Source organism: Vigna umbellata, chromosome 8, assembly GCF_029865625.1.
Source record: "Vigna umbellata cultivar VRB3 chromosome 8, Vumbellata_1.0, whole genome shotgun sequence".
Classification (NCBI taxonomy): Eukaryota; Viridiplantae; Streptophyta; class Magnoliopsida; order Fabales; family Fabaceae; genus Vigna; species Vigna umbellata.
The window spans coordinates 14,826,542-14,842,489 of record NC_142172.1 but is presented as its reverse complement, the minus strand read 5'-3'; the positions used below and the strand labels follow the sequence as shown (position 1 = coordinate 14,842,489).

The window sequence follows — 15,948 nt, the reverse complement described above, 5'->3', positions numbered from 1 at the left end:
ACCCTTCTCCTTCTCTTTCTCTTTCGTTTTCTCTCTCTCTTATTGTTTTATTTATTTATTTTCTTTCCTTCCTATTCTGTTCATCTCACCGCCCTTTTTCCGTCATCATCGTTGTCATAATTCATCCACACACGACGCACTTTTTTCTTTTCTTCTTTCCCTGCAACTCCTTCTCTTTCTCTCTGAATTGCAAATCTCAAAAGCCTCAAAAGTTAGAAAGAGAAAGACCGCGCTCAGAAGCAGCAATAATTCACCTTCTTTTCCAACTATATTACTCTGTCTCTCTCCACCTCATCATCGCCGTTGAGATCTCAGGTATATACGTCACTTGAATTTGGCGTCGCTCAATTCAAATTTTCTATGTTCTCTTACACCACCTCTAACGCTGATTTTTCTATTTCTTCGTCGCCGTTGTTGTGTTATCTAAATCCTTGTTTGCTCTCCTTGTTTTCTAATTTTGTCGAGTTTCGTGTGCGGTGATCTGTGTGTATTTCTCTTCGTTGTGTTGTGCTTTTTCTTTTGGTTTTGGATCGGTATTTTGAATTTTCGTCGTTATTGTACTTTCTCTTTTAGGCGATTCGCTCTTTTCTGTTGTGATTTTGGATTTTGGTCGTGTTTCGAAGCTTTGGAAAATTCGCTTTTTTTTTGTCTGTTTGCTTTTAATTTGAGAGGAGAAATGAAAAAAATGAAGTGAATATTGGATGACCGGTGCTGGTGGATCTTAGTATTCAAGTCTAACGTAATTGGAGTTTCTAAGTTTAAAATTTGTTCGTTTTTTTTTTCTTTTTAAATTGGTGTTTGATCCTTTAAGACCTATCAACTCAGTGCTCAAAATTCCACGGGTTTATAATTACATAGCTGTGAGTGTAATCTTACATAGGTTCTCTGGTTTTGGTAAAAAAATGAAATGCTTTCCCGAGTTGGCTACTGTTGATTTGGTTTTATTTGAGAGAGGTTTATTGTGGAGCAAGCTGTAGAAGAGAAATTATTCGTAGAAATCTTTGCAGTTTGCAGCGATAGCGCTCAAAGGTGGTATTATTGCCCTTGGTTTACAGTATCAGCCTAATTGGAGAACTGGGAAGCCTGGGACAGGAATGTCATAGATGGTTGTTCTAGTAAAGAGGACCTTGTTGCTTCATTGGTCAAAGAAGTAATCTGTGGTGAAAATAGTGCAATTATGGGACACTGTTATTTTGCGTATAAATATTAATTTGCAAATGCTAATTGGTTGACGAGAAGAAGTTGCAGAAAGAAGATAAAAATAAGAGAAAACGATACCGTTCCTTTATTGGTAATTGATGATATCATTTGTCAAATTGTGATTTGTGATGGTGGAGAAATGCTGAAGCTGATGAAATATGTTGATTGTAACTGCCTAATCATGGATGCTTAAATCAGTTACGAATGAGTTTTTTTAAGATAAAGATGACTTTTCCTTTTCCATCTCAAACATTGCTTGAGAATATTGACAAGACATATGATGTTACTGAATAGAATGATTGGCCAAACCTTGTTATGAAAGGTACTTTGCACTTGTGATAGCCTGAAAATTTTTAACTTTCTTCTGTTATAGCACTCGTGCACAGTGAATTCAGTTTTTTGTCAACTAAGAAACTAGGTTGACTCCAATCCAAATAGAATCTATCTAAGTTTGGTTAGCTTATGTTTCTGTGTTTGAAAGTATGTATGTATGCATATAACAAGGACAAGTTGTTTCTTTAGAAAATTTGAAATATTTCTTGTAGAGCAGTTTTAGTTAGGCAACTTCTGAAATTAAATTCTACTACTTTTTAAAAAACATGCTTTACCACAACCTTATGCGAAGCATACTTTTTTTCTTCTATCATTAATAACATTTTTCTTTTGTTTTCTGACATAATAATAAACCAGATTTGAGTTCTTTTGGGTCTCAATGTCTTCAAATTTATGTCCTGTTCTATATATTTTTAATATATTTTTAATTCAAGCATCTCTCTGCTTACTTTTATTTGAATATATGTCTGTAGTTCAGTTGGTTGGACTACTTAGTTTTAAAATCCCAAAGTTTGGTTTGAACCTGAATGTAGATCTGTTGTTGATCTCAACATATGTTCCTTTTTCTCCTTTTTGAAGCAGGATGGATTTGTGTGTGTTTCCACCTATTGAACCGATATCCATCTAATTTCTCCTTAAGTTCCAATCTCTAGCCTAAATTTATGTTTGTCAATGCCTGACATGAAACTTCCATAGAGCCTATGGGTATTGGAGAATATGAAAGGTGGCACATTTAGTGGATGTTTGGAATTTGGGAAGAAATCTTTCTATGATTTATTCTCCCAGAACAAACTGGAAAATCTTTCAGCCCGTGCTATGGTTGATAGTTGAAAGATACAGAAAACTATTTTATGTTTAAGGAAGTGAAGGCTTTTGATGCCTGATGTTCTCTACATGTCATTTGATACTCGTAAGCTTTAATCATGCACTCATATGCACAATAGTGTCTTTTTAGGGAATATGCAACTGCTTTATGTGCATAGTGACAAATGGTTTTCTTGTTCTTTTTTTTTTGTTAACATCGGTTTCTTCATGCAGTGGATTTCCTTCACATTTGCACACATTGTAGAGAGAGGATACTTTAGAAGGGAACTTGAGCCATGTCTAGCTCAGCGAAAGTTTTGGATCCTGCATTTCAGGGAGTTGGTCAAAGAGTGTATCCTTTTAGTAAAGGGTTTGATTTATAAAAAAATATGGAATATATATATTGAATTTCTTTATTACTTGTGTAAAGTTGAGGAGTAAAATATAAGAAAGAATAATTGAACCATTAAGCTATCAACACGACTGATTCACTATCATTTGGTCTATTTGTTGAAATTAACTTTTATCAATAAGAATCATGGATAACATTAGACATTAGATCAGAAGGTTATAGAGTCTCTGGATCCATGTCGTGAACTTTTTACTCTGAATACTGTTGGGTTTAGACATGAATAATTTTATGGCTTGCATTCATGTTATTTTTTACATATTGAAATATACCATATGCTTTGAGAGTTTGAAACTTGACATTCTGTAGAGGAACTGAAATATGGAGGATTGAGAATTTTCAGCCAGTTCCTCTGCCCAAATCTGATCATGGGAAATTCTACATGGGAGATTCTTATATCATCTTGCAGGTGTGTACTATATCCAATATTACCTTGGACACATTGATATGTTTGCAAGTGTATGTGATGTGGCAGTTTGGTGACAAGGCTGGAAATTTTGGAGATAGTTGATCTTTTTTAACCCTTTGTGCAATGCTGTAAATTACTCACTTCATTTCTCTGAAGATTAAAGTAGATGATAATCCACAGGGTTAGTTTAGATACAATATACATGATGTATAAGGAAAATAGCACAATCACATAACTTCATTAAGTGTGAAATATAGGTTGTTATCTTTTTTCTTTCATTTATATTTTGAGCAATTGTTCTATGGGCCTATGCAGACAACTCAAGGCAAAAGTGGCACTTATTTTTATGATTTGCATTTCTGGATTGGAAAAGATACAAGTCAGGTAAGTTTGGACTTTCACCCTCCTCCCTCTCCATCCTGAATCATGTGAAATTTATCTTAAATTACTTGTTCTCCCTCCTTAAATGAAGAGGTTGGTAAAAAGGTGAAGCTTTTAGAGATGTGTTTTTTTAAAATTAAACTATTTCAAGTTTTTTCTTTTTGAAATTTAACTATTCCAAGGTGTTTTTACTGTCTTGCTTTTAATATATTTTAGATGTTTGAGTTATTTTGAACATGGTTTACATCTGTTTGGAAATACATAAACCAATGAATATCTTTTTGACAGAATAATAGTCTTGATTGACACTGATTTTAATTCTAGGATGAGGCTGGAACTGCAGCCATTAAAACCGTTGAACTAGATGCTGCTCTTGGAGGGCGTGCAGTGCAACACAGGGAAATCCAAGGACATGAATCTGACAAGTTTTTGTCATACTTTAAACCATGTATAATACCATTAGCGGGTGGTGTGGCATCTGGGTTTACAAAACCTGAAGAAGAGGAGTTTGAAACACGTTTATATGTATGCAAAGGGAAAAGAGTTGTTAGATTGAGACAGGTATAGTGTACTATTTTTGTTAAATTCATTAATCTGGAGAACATGCAGTTAAACATTTTTTCTTTTTGATAGATCCCTTTTGCAAGGTCTTCATTGAATCATGATGATGTATTCATAGCCGACACTGAGAATAAGATATTCCAGTTCAATGGTGCAAATTCCAATATTCAGGAAAGAGCCAAATCTTTGGAAGTTATACAATTCCTTAAAGAAAAATATCATAAAGGGAAATGTGATGTTGCAATTGTTGGTAGGGAAATTTTCCTATTACATTATTCAGTACTTCTGTTCATCAGATGCACTCCATTTAGTTTTTAACTTAATAAAAACTACTCCGCTTTTCAGATGATGGTAAGTTAGACACAGAGTCTGACTCAGGTGAGTTTTGGGTCCTCTTTGGTGGTTTTGCTCCCATTGGGAAGAAGGTAATCAGTGAGGATGATGTTATTCCAGAGTCAATTCCTGCTCAGCTTTATAGGTATGTTGGTTTTATGCTCCTCAAGCCCTATTGCCCTTCCTCCACTACATGCATCTGTTTTGAGAAGGTTATACAACTAGAGATTGTATTTGGTCATTTTTTAACGAAGACAAAATAATACAATCAAAACAAATGAATTTTCAGTTACTTTTTTTTATTTATTTTTTAAATCAGTAAATCATCTGATGTGCAAGTAAGATCAAAGACAATTAGAGAAGTTATTTATAATTAATTTCTATACTACCTTATTTTTTGTAAAAAATGGTATTAAGATACCATATGCTCTTGTTTTCATCTATGTTAGGAGAATACTGACCGAAACCTAACACTGAATGGATATGGGGGAAGACACTCCTATTAAGAAGGGGATTAGAAAATCAGATAAAAGTTTTAGAGATGATGTCAAAAGGATCTTCTTGTAGATATATTTATTGACATTGAGCCCAATTCCATTTGTTGGTCAATGCATGGGTTTTACGCCCAATTTCTGTGTATTTTTGTGTCAAATGAGATTTTGTTTGAAATCGATGGTGTTTTTTAATTCTTCTAATTCTACCTAATGAATGAATATGCCTTTTCGTTGCTGCTGCTTATCAAATTTTAATGCGGACAACAATTTTTTCCCAGTTAAATAACACTATCATCAACTCATTAAAATTTGTAATGATGGGGACATGGATATTGTTGGGGGTATAAATCTCACATTAAGTAGTATGAGAGACTAAGTAGAGTATTTAAGTGTTAGTGCTCACCTCAATATTATCATCATATTAGTTAAAATATTTAATGAAAGTGACTTGGGTATTATGGGGTCTAGATCGCATTTTAAGTAGTATTAGAGTATGTAAGTCCTTTACTGTGCTCATTAATCAATATTAGAGCTGGTTGTTAGGGTTTCAAAGGGAAATTTTGAAGGGTTCTCACGCACAAGGAAGTTGAATGAAGTGTTACATAATGAAGTACTGTAGAGTTATCCAATGATAGGTTGGCTTTTAGGAATGGTGTAATGATTGGATTTAGTATTACAGAGAGCCCGATTGCTACATTGAGTAGATTGAGATATTTGGTTGAGTATTGAGCAGTATGAGATAGTAATTTTTTCAATATAAATTCGTATGAAGTTTATGCTTCATTTGCTCTATATGTGTGCATTAGTTTTAGTTTTTTGATCTGGAAGAAAAGTTGACATTATCATGCATTGATTAGCATTATGATCGTGGACAATGGTTCATTGTGATAACTAAAATGAGGAATAACTCCATATGCACTCTCCTTCCAGTATTGCTAATGGTGAGGTTACCCCCGTGGAAGGTGAACTGTCTAAATCATTGTTGGAAAACAACAAATGCTATCTATTGGACTGTGGTGCTGAGATATTTGTCTGGGTTGGTCGGGTAACTCAAGTAGAAGAACGAAAAGCATGCTGCCAAGCTGCTGAGGTAATGCCATTCTAGAATCTATTTCTTGCATAATCCATCCCTTTGTTAGTTAAAAGAGGATCATTAATTTATGAATATCTGCAGGAGTTTGTTGCAAGCCAAAATAGGCCAAAATCTACAAGGATAACCAGGATTATTCAAGGTTACGAGACGCATTCATTTAAGTCCAACTTTGATTCTTGGCCATCTGGGTCTGCTAATACCAATGCAGAGGAAGGAAGAGGGAAAGTTGCAGGTGAATGTCATTTCTTCCCTCATGTATTTTTAATTGCCATTGTGTAGATAGCCACACTGACAAGTGTGCTATTTGATGCACTGTTAGCACTGCTTAAGCAACAAGGTATGGGTGTCAAAGGAATGGCCAAAAGTACCCCAGTAAATGAGGAAATTCCACCTTTGCTTGAAGTAGGTGGGAAGATAGAGGTGAGGTTATAATTTCCTTTATAAACTTTCCTTGGCTTTATTAATTACACCTCTGAACATGTAATATTTTTTCAATTTTTAGGTATGGCGAATTAGTGGAGATGCCAAGACCGCATTGCCAAAGGAGGAGATTGGTAAATTCTATAGTGGAGATTGTTATATTGTACTGTACACATACCATACCGGTGAGAGGAAAGAAGACTTCTTCTTGTGCTGTTGGTTTGGTAAAGACAGCATCGAGGTAATTTATGTCCTTCAGTTTGAGGTCTGGATTCATTATGATTGTGAGGATTGTAATTTTCAATTTGATACTATTTCAGTGCCAAACACTATTAGGACTGAACTAGAATTTGTATGTATAGGCAAATATGTTTTTGTAATTTAACTTGGTTGAAAATTTTTGGCTGTGATTGACGTTGTGAATATCAAAGCCTTAGCTTTATTTATTGGTGTCTTAGCAAGATATCTTTGGATACATGTGATCAAACTATACTGTTAGTTATCATGATCTATATCTGTAATGTCATTTCATATCAAACAATCTATACCTGGATAAATTATATCCATCTATATATCTTTACATATACATACATGCGTGTGCAGTAGTGCATGCCAGGCTCACACACACCTTTACATACATACATGCATAGATAGATACATACATATATATATATATATGTGTGTGTGTGTGTGTGTGTGTGTGTGTGGTATCTTGACTCTTGGAAATAAAATTGCAATGAAAATAGGGGGACTGGTGAATGTTTATTGGGTTAAACTACTTTTCTCCCAGGAATTAAATCAAAGCAAAAAAGTAGAAACTTATGAAAGTTGCTATAATTAGTAGTAGGATCTTTTACGGAAATTTGTTAGGAATCTGGGTAAGAATCCTAACTTTCTACCTCACTCGCACATTCCAGTAAAACTCACAACAAGAAATGGTAATGAACTGAACTGTATTCACATCAAAGAATCAAGAATACAACTAGGAAAACCAGGAGCTTAACCTCCTTCACCAGGTCTGAACCGGTCTACAAACTCAAAGGTAAAAACTGTCCCCCCTAACTACAAAAGAAGTCCTTTTTATAGACCTTTTCCCGCCCCCTTAACTGCTCAACAGTTAAGTACTCATCTTTATTTCTCTACTATCTTTGTCCTTTCATAAACCCTCCATGTCCTAACATTACTCCCCCCTTGAGGATCAACCTTGTCCCAAGGTTGAACTCTGGAAAATGCTCTTGCATTGTTATCTTGTCTTCCCAAGTTGCACTATCCGCCTCTCCTGATTGCCATTCAACTAGAACCTGATCCCGCCTGTCCTCCCCTTGTTGTTGGATCCTTCTATCCAATACCTTGGTTGGCCAGCAAGATGGCCCCTCCATCTGCAAATCCGCTGGCCGAAAAAGCCGATAGCTCCAAGCGGGGTGGCTCCAACTCTACCTCTTCCCCTTCAACATCCCCTTCTTCATCTTCTGCCAATATCACCACCCGTAAACTTTTCTCAGGGCACTGGTGCCCTGGGCTAAATGGCCCCCCACATTGGAAACGCCTTCCTTCTTTTCTACGTTTCAAAAACTCAAGGTAGGGCAGGTTTCTTGAACTTCGTCCTCAGTTATCACTTCCTCCGTGAATTCCGCCTCTCACTGGGCCGCCTCCCGTCGCATTGTCACGTCTTACTGACCCCACGCTCTCGGTCGGGGTCGTTCTTACCGAATTGCTCCTCGACGGATCGGTTCTTACCACCACCATTCCTCCTCCTGTCGTTCGTCCCCATGATGGGGAGTTCTTGGATGCCGTCCAACCCATCAAACCTAGCCCGCGTAGAGCCTCTTCGACGTCTCGCGCCAATTTCATTGCCGTCATCAAATTTCGTGGGTCATGCGGTCTAACCTGGCATCGCAATTCCTTACGTAGGCCCGCCAGAAAGTATCCCAACAACTGGTCGTCCGGAAATGCCTTCGTCTGTCCGGCCAATGCTTCAAATTCTCACGTATTCTTCCACGGTGGCTGTTTGCTTGATCGCCGCCATCTCTCAAAAATGCTGCCACGGTAGTGACTCTCGAACCTGATCAATAACGCTTCCTTGAGCCCCACCCACGATCGGTCGCTCGCCTTTTCCTTCCAAAACTTAAACCAATAACCGGCGCTTCCCTCCCTGCTAATATGGGCCAGTTCGATCTTCTCCGCCTCCGCCACCTTCTGTATCTCGAAGAATTTTTCGGCCCTGTTAATCCAGTTCAAAGGATCGGGTCCTTCAAAAGTGGGTAACTCCACCCTTCGCCTCCAATTGGGTTGGTTCTCTGAACGCTCCCCATCTCTTTCTCCTTCTGCGTCGTCGCGCCGGCCACCCCATTATCATTGACTAAACCATGGCTCACGTCAGAGCTCTCCCCGTTTTGTTTGGTTCGCACACCCATCAACCGTAACAGTTCTTGAATGTCTTTACGCATCGCGATTGAGTCTTGTCGGTTTGCCGCTGACTCCGCCTTCAATCCGTTACTGCCATCTCCAGATGTTCCATTCGTCCTTCAACTACGTTCATTCTTCCTTCAATTCGGTTCTCCAGAGCATGTAACTTCCCTTCCATCTTGTTCTCCCGATTTGGGATCGGCCGGTCGGACCACTTTGTTAGGAATCTGGGTAAGAATCCTAACTTTCTACCTCACTCGCACACTCCAGTAAAACTCAACAAGAAATGGTAATGAATTGAACTGTATTCACATCAAAGAATCAAGAATACAATTGGGAAAACCAGGAGCTTAACCTCCTTCACCATGTTTGAACCGGTCTACAAACTCAAAGGTAAAAACTGTCCCCCCGTAACTACGAAAGAGGTCCTTTTTATAGACCTTTTCCTGCCCCCTTAACTGCTCAACAGTTAAGTACTCATCTTTATTTCTCTACTATCTTCTTTCATAAACCCTCCATGTCCTAACAGAAATGTTGTTTTTGCTACCCATTAAAAGTATGGTAACTAATATTTAACTCTCCTTGTTTAGTAAAGGAATAGTGCTGGAACACTGGGTAACTGACCACTTTACTGATTAACATTGTTCCAAAAGTGGTTAATGAGTAATCACTTATTAGTCAACTACTTGAGACTTATTTCGTCTTCAAGATATAACTTGTCATAAATCATTATCTACAATTAAAATATTTATTGCTTTTCAGTTCCTAATATTTGTTTCATAATTATTTATCCCTACTTAATTCAATTTGAATGCTTTGACCTTTGGTTAAATTTACTATTCAGGAGGACCAAACAACTGCTACTCGGTTGGCCAATACAATGTGTACCTCATTAAAGGGTAGACCTGTACAGGTATCGTAAATACTAGTGTCAATTTGAGGATATTGCTTGGAAAACGTGTATAATTCACATTAGTTTCTTTCAGGGTCGCATATTTGAAGGCAAAGAGCCACCACAATTTGTTGCTATTTTCCAACCAATGGTGGTACTTAAGGTATCATGACCAGAACTATATGTTGCTTTAAGTAGTATATAGTATATCTTAGAAAAAAAACCTAATTATTTTATGACATACACGTATTTTAGGGAGGATTGAGCTCCGGGTACAAGAAATTATTAGCAGACAACGGTGCATCAGATGAGACATACACAGCAGAGTGTATTGCACTTATTCGAATCTGTGGAACTTCTGTTCATAACAATAAATCTTTACAAGTTGATGCGGTATGTACCCATGAGAATATTTATTTTTTTCCTCTCCATCATGTATATTTTTAGGACATGTATTTTTTCCTAGTCCTTCATAATTATATCATTCTTATACAGGTGCCAGCATCGTTGAATTCTGCTGAGAGTTTTGTCCTGCAGTCTGGCTCTACAGTTTTTATCTGGCATGGGAATCAGTGTTCTTTTGAGCAGCAACAGCTAGCAGCAAAGGTTGCTGAATTTTTAAGGGTAAGTTCTTGGGATCTAGGTTTTTGGTCTTAATTTAAATTATTGAAGCACTTCCACAAAATTTTACAGCTTAAACAATTCTCAATTTTGTACAATTTAAACTCGTTTGACTCTATGGTAATTGCTAAAGATCCGTCTTTCCTCATTACCTTTAGTTGAACATGTTGGAACCGGAAGACTCAGTCCCCATGCTCATTCCTTTATATAGAGTGGTGTGGACACACACAATATGCCCCTAGGGATGAATCATGAGTTGAGAGAGCTTCATTTTGAAGTTCAGATCACTATTTTGATTGATATATCAAAATTATGGCTGCGTGGCATAGAATTGAGGCTGGATACGTGCTTGTTTTCTTTTTCTTTTTTAAAGTAGCTGTACAATAAAATCTTTTAAAGGATAAAAATGACGTTGGGTGTAAGTCTAGCCCTAATTATATCTTTCCCGTCCTTTATAAATTGTGGTCTTTTTGTTTTTGTTTTTTCTTTTATTTTACTTCAGCGTCAGCAAATATTAACATTGATGATGTCATAACATCCCATATAAGCAAATTTGCCGCGTCAGTAACGATGATATCACCAAAAGTGCCACATCAGTGTATGATGTCATCAAGGACCATACCAAAAAAATAACATATTTAAGGATTAAAGACAATAAATGATATATTTGTAAGGGACGAAAGTTAAAAGTGGCATATTTGTAGAAATTAAAATGAAAAAAAAAGTAAACATATTAGAAAGACTAAGAAAATCATACATGCGGGAGAAAAAAAGTTTAGTCCGGAAGTCAGAATGGCCTGTTGGCTCCTTTGGTACCTATTTTGAATTTGAATATAGGCAGGCTAAGCCGACACGCTTTTCTATTATTTCTTGCCTCCATCCATACAAAGTTGTTTGCTTAACACGACGATAGAGTAAATAGTAGGTTTGCTATATACATTATTTTCTTACGACAAAACTGTCTGTATTCAGCCTGGAGTTACTCTAAAGCATGCTAAAGAAGGAACAGAAAGCTCAGCTTTCTGGTCTGCACTAGGAGGAAAACAAGCTTACACAAGCAAGAAAGTTGTTAACGAAGTTGTCAGAGATCCACATTTGTTCACCATATCATTTTATAAAGGTAACGTTTTTTGTCATGTTACTTATTACATAATATTATTATGCAGTTGCATATTATTGACTGATACACTGACTATTTCTCTTTTTCCAATGTGGGTCCACAGGAAAGTTCAAGGTGAGCTTTGTTCCTGCAACTTCATTAATTTTTTCCATATTTATATGAAATTTGTATACAGTAAGACACAGGAGAGTCTGAAAGTATTCTAATTAGTTTTATTATATTTTACCCTGCAGGTAGAGGAGGTTTACAACTTCTCTCAAGATGACCTGCTAACAGAGGATATCCTTGTACTTGACACACACGCAGAAGTGTTTATTTGGGTCGGTCATTCTGTGGACCCAAAAGAAAAGCAAAATGCTTTTGAAATTGGCCAGGTAACATGCCGAAAAGCATATGGCTTTTATTTTGTATATTTTCTTCTGCTTGAAATTGTTGATGCATACTCGAACATTTCCTTCAGAAATACTTAGATATGGCTGCATCTCTGGAGGGACTATCTCCACACGTACCAGTATATAAAGTAACAGAGGGGAATGAACCTTGCTTTTTCACAACATACTTTTCTTGGGATCATGCAAAAGCTGTGGTATGTACTTATACATAAAATTAACACTTTTCCAGTTTGAGGTGTCATGTATTTTCTTTGAAAAATTAATCATTTTCACTGGTTTAATTTAGCTTCATTTTGTATGTCTTTGTTGGTTGAGAAGAGGACAGTTTTATTGGTTGACTAGGAAGTTAGTGATATTCCGTGAAATTATTATTATTGTTGATAGGGTTCTCAAAGTTCTGAATAGGGATGGCAAAAAAATCCGCGCCCGCGGATATCCGCAGATAAAATCCGTGACGGATAGTTGGTACCCGCGGATATTTACTACCCGCGAGTTGCGGGTTGCGGATTTTTTAATACCCGCTTATAAACGGGTCGGGTGCGGGTATTATACTATCCGTACCCGCGGATATCCGCTACCCGCAAAAAATAAAAATAAAAATTTAATTTATATTTTATTAAGTTAAATTTAATTAAAATTAACATTAATTTATATTTATAAAGTTAAATATAATTAAAATTAAATTTTAATTTATATTTAATTTAATATATATTATATTTTATATATTTTTTGTAATTTTATTTAAATTTTATTATAATATTTTATAAAAATATATTTTTTTAAATATTTGTGGGGTATCCACGGGTATCCACGGATATCCGCGGGTTTTAAAATATCCGCGGATATTTTTTAAGCGGATATCCATGCGGGTAACGGGTCGGGTAGCGGGTGGATTTTTTTTTGTCGGGTCGGGTTGCGGGTAGGCACTATCCGTGCCCGACCCGATCCGTTGCCATCCCTAGTTCTGAATATAACATAGTGCAGCTCCCATGTATGAAGAAGTTTAGTTACTGTTGTCTATGTGTGTGATGGTTGAGAGACTAACCAAATAAATTTACCGTGCAGGTTCAGGGGAACTCATTTCAGAAAAAGGTGGCGTTACTCTTTGGGATTGGCCATGCTGTCGAGGTATGGCTCAACTTCTCATTTTTGTGTGGTATAATTTGAACCATGCAAATTAATCCAATTTAGAGACTATTGTGTCATATTTACCGAAACCAACTTAAAACGAACTTGAGTAATAAGCAATGTTTTTACTTGCAAAGATCCAACTACTGATATGTAACCCGGGCCCGGGCTTCTTTTGTATAAATAAATATTTCTGTTTCCAAGGGGTTGTATAGGGTTGTGCAGATGCAATTTTTCCAGTGCAATAAATATCATGCCTGATTTTGATGTTGGCATTAATTAATATGATGTATGTTCCTCTACTGTCTAATGAGACTTTGCTGATTCCGGTGATAGGATAAGTCAAATGGGTCAAGTCTGGGGGGACCAAGACAAAGAGCTGAAGCATTGGCTGCTTTGAACAATGCATTTAGTTCATCATCTGAGAAATCATCCAGTATGGTATGGTTACTTCTATAGCTGATCGAGTTTATAGTCAATGATCTTTAAACCAAAAGTAGATTATATGATAATTCAGTATAACAAGTAGAGAATATTAAATAGCGTTCTCTTTATTTTGTTAATGAAAGTTAAACAGATGAAGTTTTAGAAATCCTTTTGCTCTGAATGGATAAGTGAGAATAAATTAATTAGTGGGTTTACTTCAATAAAAATCACCCCGAGTGGGGATCACCTGTGCTCTTTGCGGTTTCTGTTGTATTGTAATCTGGTTTCTGGGCAGTTATCATCAGCTAACTAATTAATCTTGTGTGTTCTTTCAGACACAAGATAGATTAAATGGGTTAAGCCAAGGAGGACCAAGACAAAGGGCAGAAGCTTTAGCTGCTTTGAACTCTGCATTTAATTCATCATCTGGGACAAAACCTGTAACTCCTCCTAAGGCATCTGGAAAAGGTCAAGGATCACAAAGAGCAGCAGCAGTGGCTGCTCTTTCACAAGTTCTGACTGCTGAAAAGAAGAAAGTATCACCCGATGGTTCTCCTGTGGCTAGTAGTAGTCCTCTCAATGAAAATAGCCCCACTGGTAAGAAAAGTAGCTTTTTTTTTTATCTAATTGTGATGTTGAATTCAATGGGTTTGCCAAGTTGAACATTTCACAACACCCTACTATGATTTTTTGTGTTTTTTTCTTTTGAATAATTAATGCAAATCCTTTTGTTCAATTCTAATAATGTTCTTGTTTAATTATTTAATCATACTAGTATATTCTGCAATTGTCTTTATCACGTGCAAGTAAACTACAAGTAGTGGAAACGTTGTTGTACAGACATGTTTGGATGAACTTTTCTACAAGCACTTTTAGGGGGGGAAATAATAAGTAAAAATGAACTGAATTTCTCTGTAACTTAAAATTGAGTTATGCATGATCTAATTTTCTTCTACTAAAAGTGTGTATTGGAAAGTTCGTCATACATACCCATTGTACTACATTCTTGAAATACCTTAAACTTTTTTCAGACTTATGAGTAGAAACAGCACATGCCAATTTAATAATTTTTTAAGTTTTTTCTTTCCCGTATTTGGAACCAGACAATTAAATGCCTGCTTTGGATGAAAAAACAAATTGACTATCGTTTGCACAATATTTGTTCAAGTTCTTGCTGCAGAAGCTAAAAGTGAATCCTCTGAAGTTGAAGAAGTTGCAGAGGCCAAGGAAACAACAGAGGAACTTGCCCCTGAAACTGCTAGCAATGAGGATATGGAACCAAAACAAGAAACCGAGGAGGAGTCGAATGGTAGTCAAAGGACGTTTACTTATGAACAATTAAAGACTAGATCTGGTATTGATGTGGCTGGAATTGATCTTAAACGGAGGGAGGTTAGTCGCTTTGTATTGGTTTTTTATATTAGATTAAAATTTTTGAAATATAAGCTCCCTACCTGAAATTTGTATTGGTATAAAATATCAAAACTCCCGAAAGGGAATCTTTAATTGCATTCCACTTTGGCGAAGATATATTATTCTGTTAATTTTATGCGTAGATTGAAAATAACATTTTTCTTTGTTAATTTTTACTGGTCAGGCCTATCTATCGGAGGAGGACTTCAACACTATATTTGGAATGGAAAAAGACGCATTTTATAAGTTGCCAAGATGGAAGCAAGACATGCTGAAAAAGAAATTCGAATTGTTCTAGAGTTGCAATCAAAGAGTGCAATCTGCTTCTTTTGTTACTATAGCTTTCCTCAGTCATCTAAAAATGCTCTTATCTGTTGGATAGGGTTTTATTGGGTATATACCATAGTTTGGGTTCATATGATAGCGTTTTGCTTTCGGCCTATATGATGGACGTAGCTGTGGTTAGTGTCCAAGTTTGAATGTGACGCTGCATGGAGAGTGATTTTGAGTTTTCTCCTTTTAGATTGCCGCTGCTGCCTCTTGCAATGTTTGCATATTGTAGCAATGAAGACACTAGACAGTGGTGAAGTCCAATTCTTTTATTTTGTCAAGTTTGTATTTTATATATCTTGTGCTATTTGCTTTATAATTTGTTATTGGTTAGAAAGGCGGGTGTATATGTATTGTTTTTTTTTTTTAGCTTTTACATTTATAACACAACATAATGAAACATAAAAAAGTTTGTTATTTTTAGTTAATTTGTACTATCTAAATGCTGTTATCTTTAGTTAATTTGTAGTTAATTTACTATCTAAATGCTGGAGCTTTTGAATTTTGGACAACATTGTATATTCGTTTTGTTAAAATGGAATTTATTTACTAGGGTTGTTTAATTTAAATAAAATTGTATGGTATAAGTTTGAAATATATTACTTTAAAAAACTTATTTAAATATGCGTAATTGATTTTGAAGTTTATTTAAAATGGCATTCTTTTAAATGTTACTAGAGCTCCTTTAAAGGAGGTATATTAAAAATTACTTAAATTAAAACAGTTCATTACTAAATAAATTAAACATTCGACAAGTGTCTAGGATTAGCATTTCGTTTTAAT

At 36.0% G+C, this 15,948-nt stretch overlaps 1 protein-coding gene across 2 annotated transcripts; it reads left to right on the top strand.

The window, feature by feature from the left end:
• LOC148194092 (villin-2-like) lies at positions 1–15,502 on the top strand. 2 transcript variants are annotated; one of them, XM_088096224.1, is made up of 24 exons: positions 1–315; positions 2,572–2,689; positions 3,056–3,155; positions 3,471–3,539; positions 3,861–4,097; positions 4,170–4,347; positions 4,443–4,575; positions 5,855–6,014; positions 6,099–6,249; positions 6,337–6,437; positions 6,520–6,678; positions 9,688–9,756; positions 9,830–9,898; positions 9,991–10,128; positions 10,231–10,359; positions 11,329–11,476; positions 11,580–11,590; positions 11,710–11,850; positions 11,937–12,062; positions 12,934–12,996; positions 13,333–13,437; positions 13,758–14,019; positions 14,603–14,814; positions 15,020–15,502. In XM_088096224.1, the coding sequence occupies exons 2-24, from the start codon at positions 2,634–2,636 to the stop codon at positions 15,131–15,133; spliced, it is 2,931 nt and encodes a 976-aa protein (XP_087952350.1). In that variant the 5' UTR covers positions 1–315; positions 2,572–2,633; the 3' UTR covers positions 15,134–15,502. The 2 variants fall into 2 exon arrangements, with proteins under 2 accessions (XP_087952350.1, XP_087952348.1); XM_088096222.1 differs by having other exon boundaries at positions 5–315; positions 14,591–14,814.
• Positions 15,503–15,948: the final 446 nt, after the last annotated feature.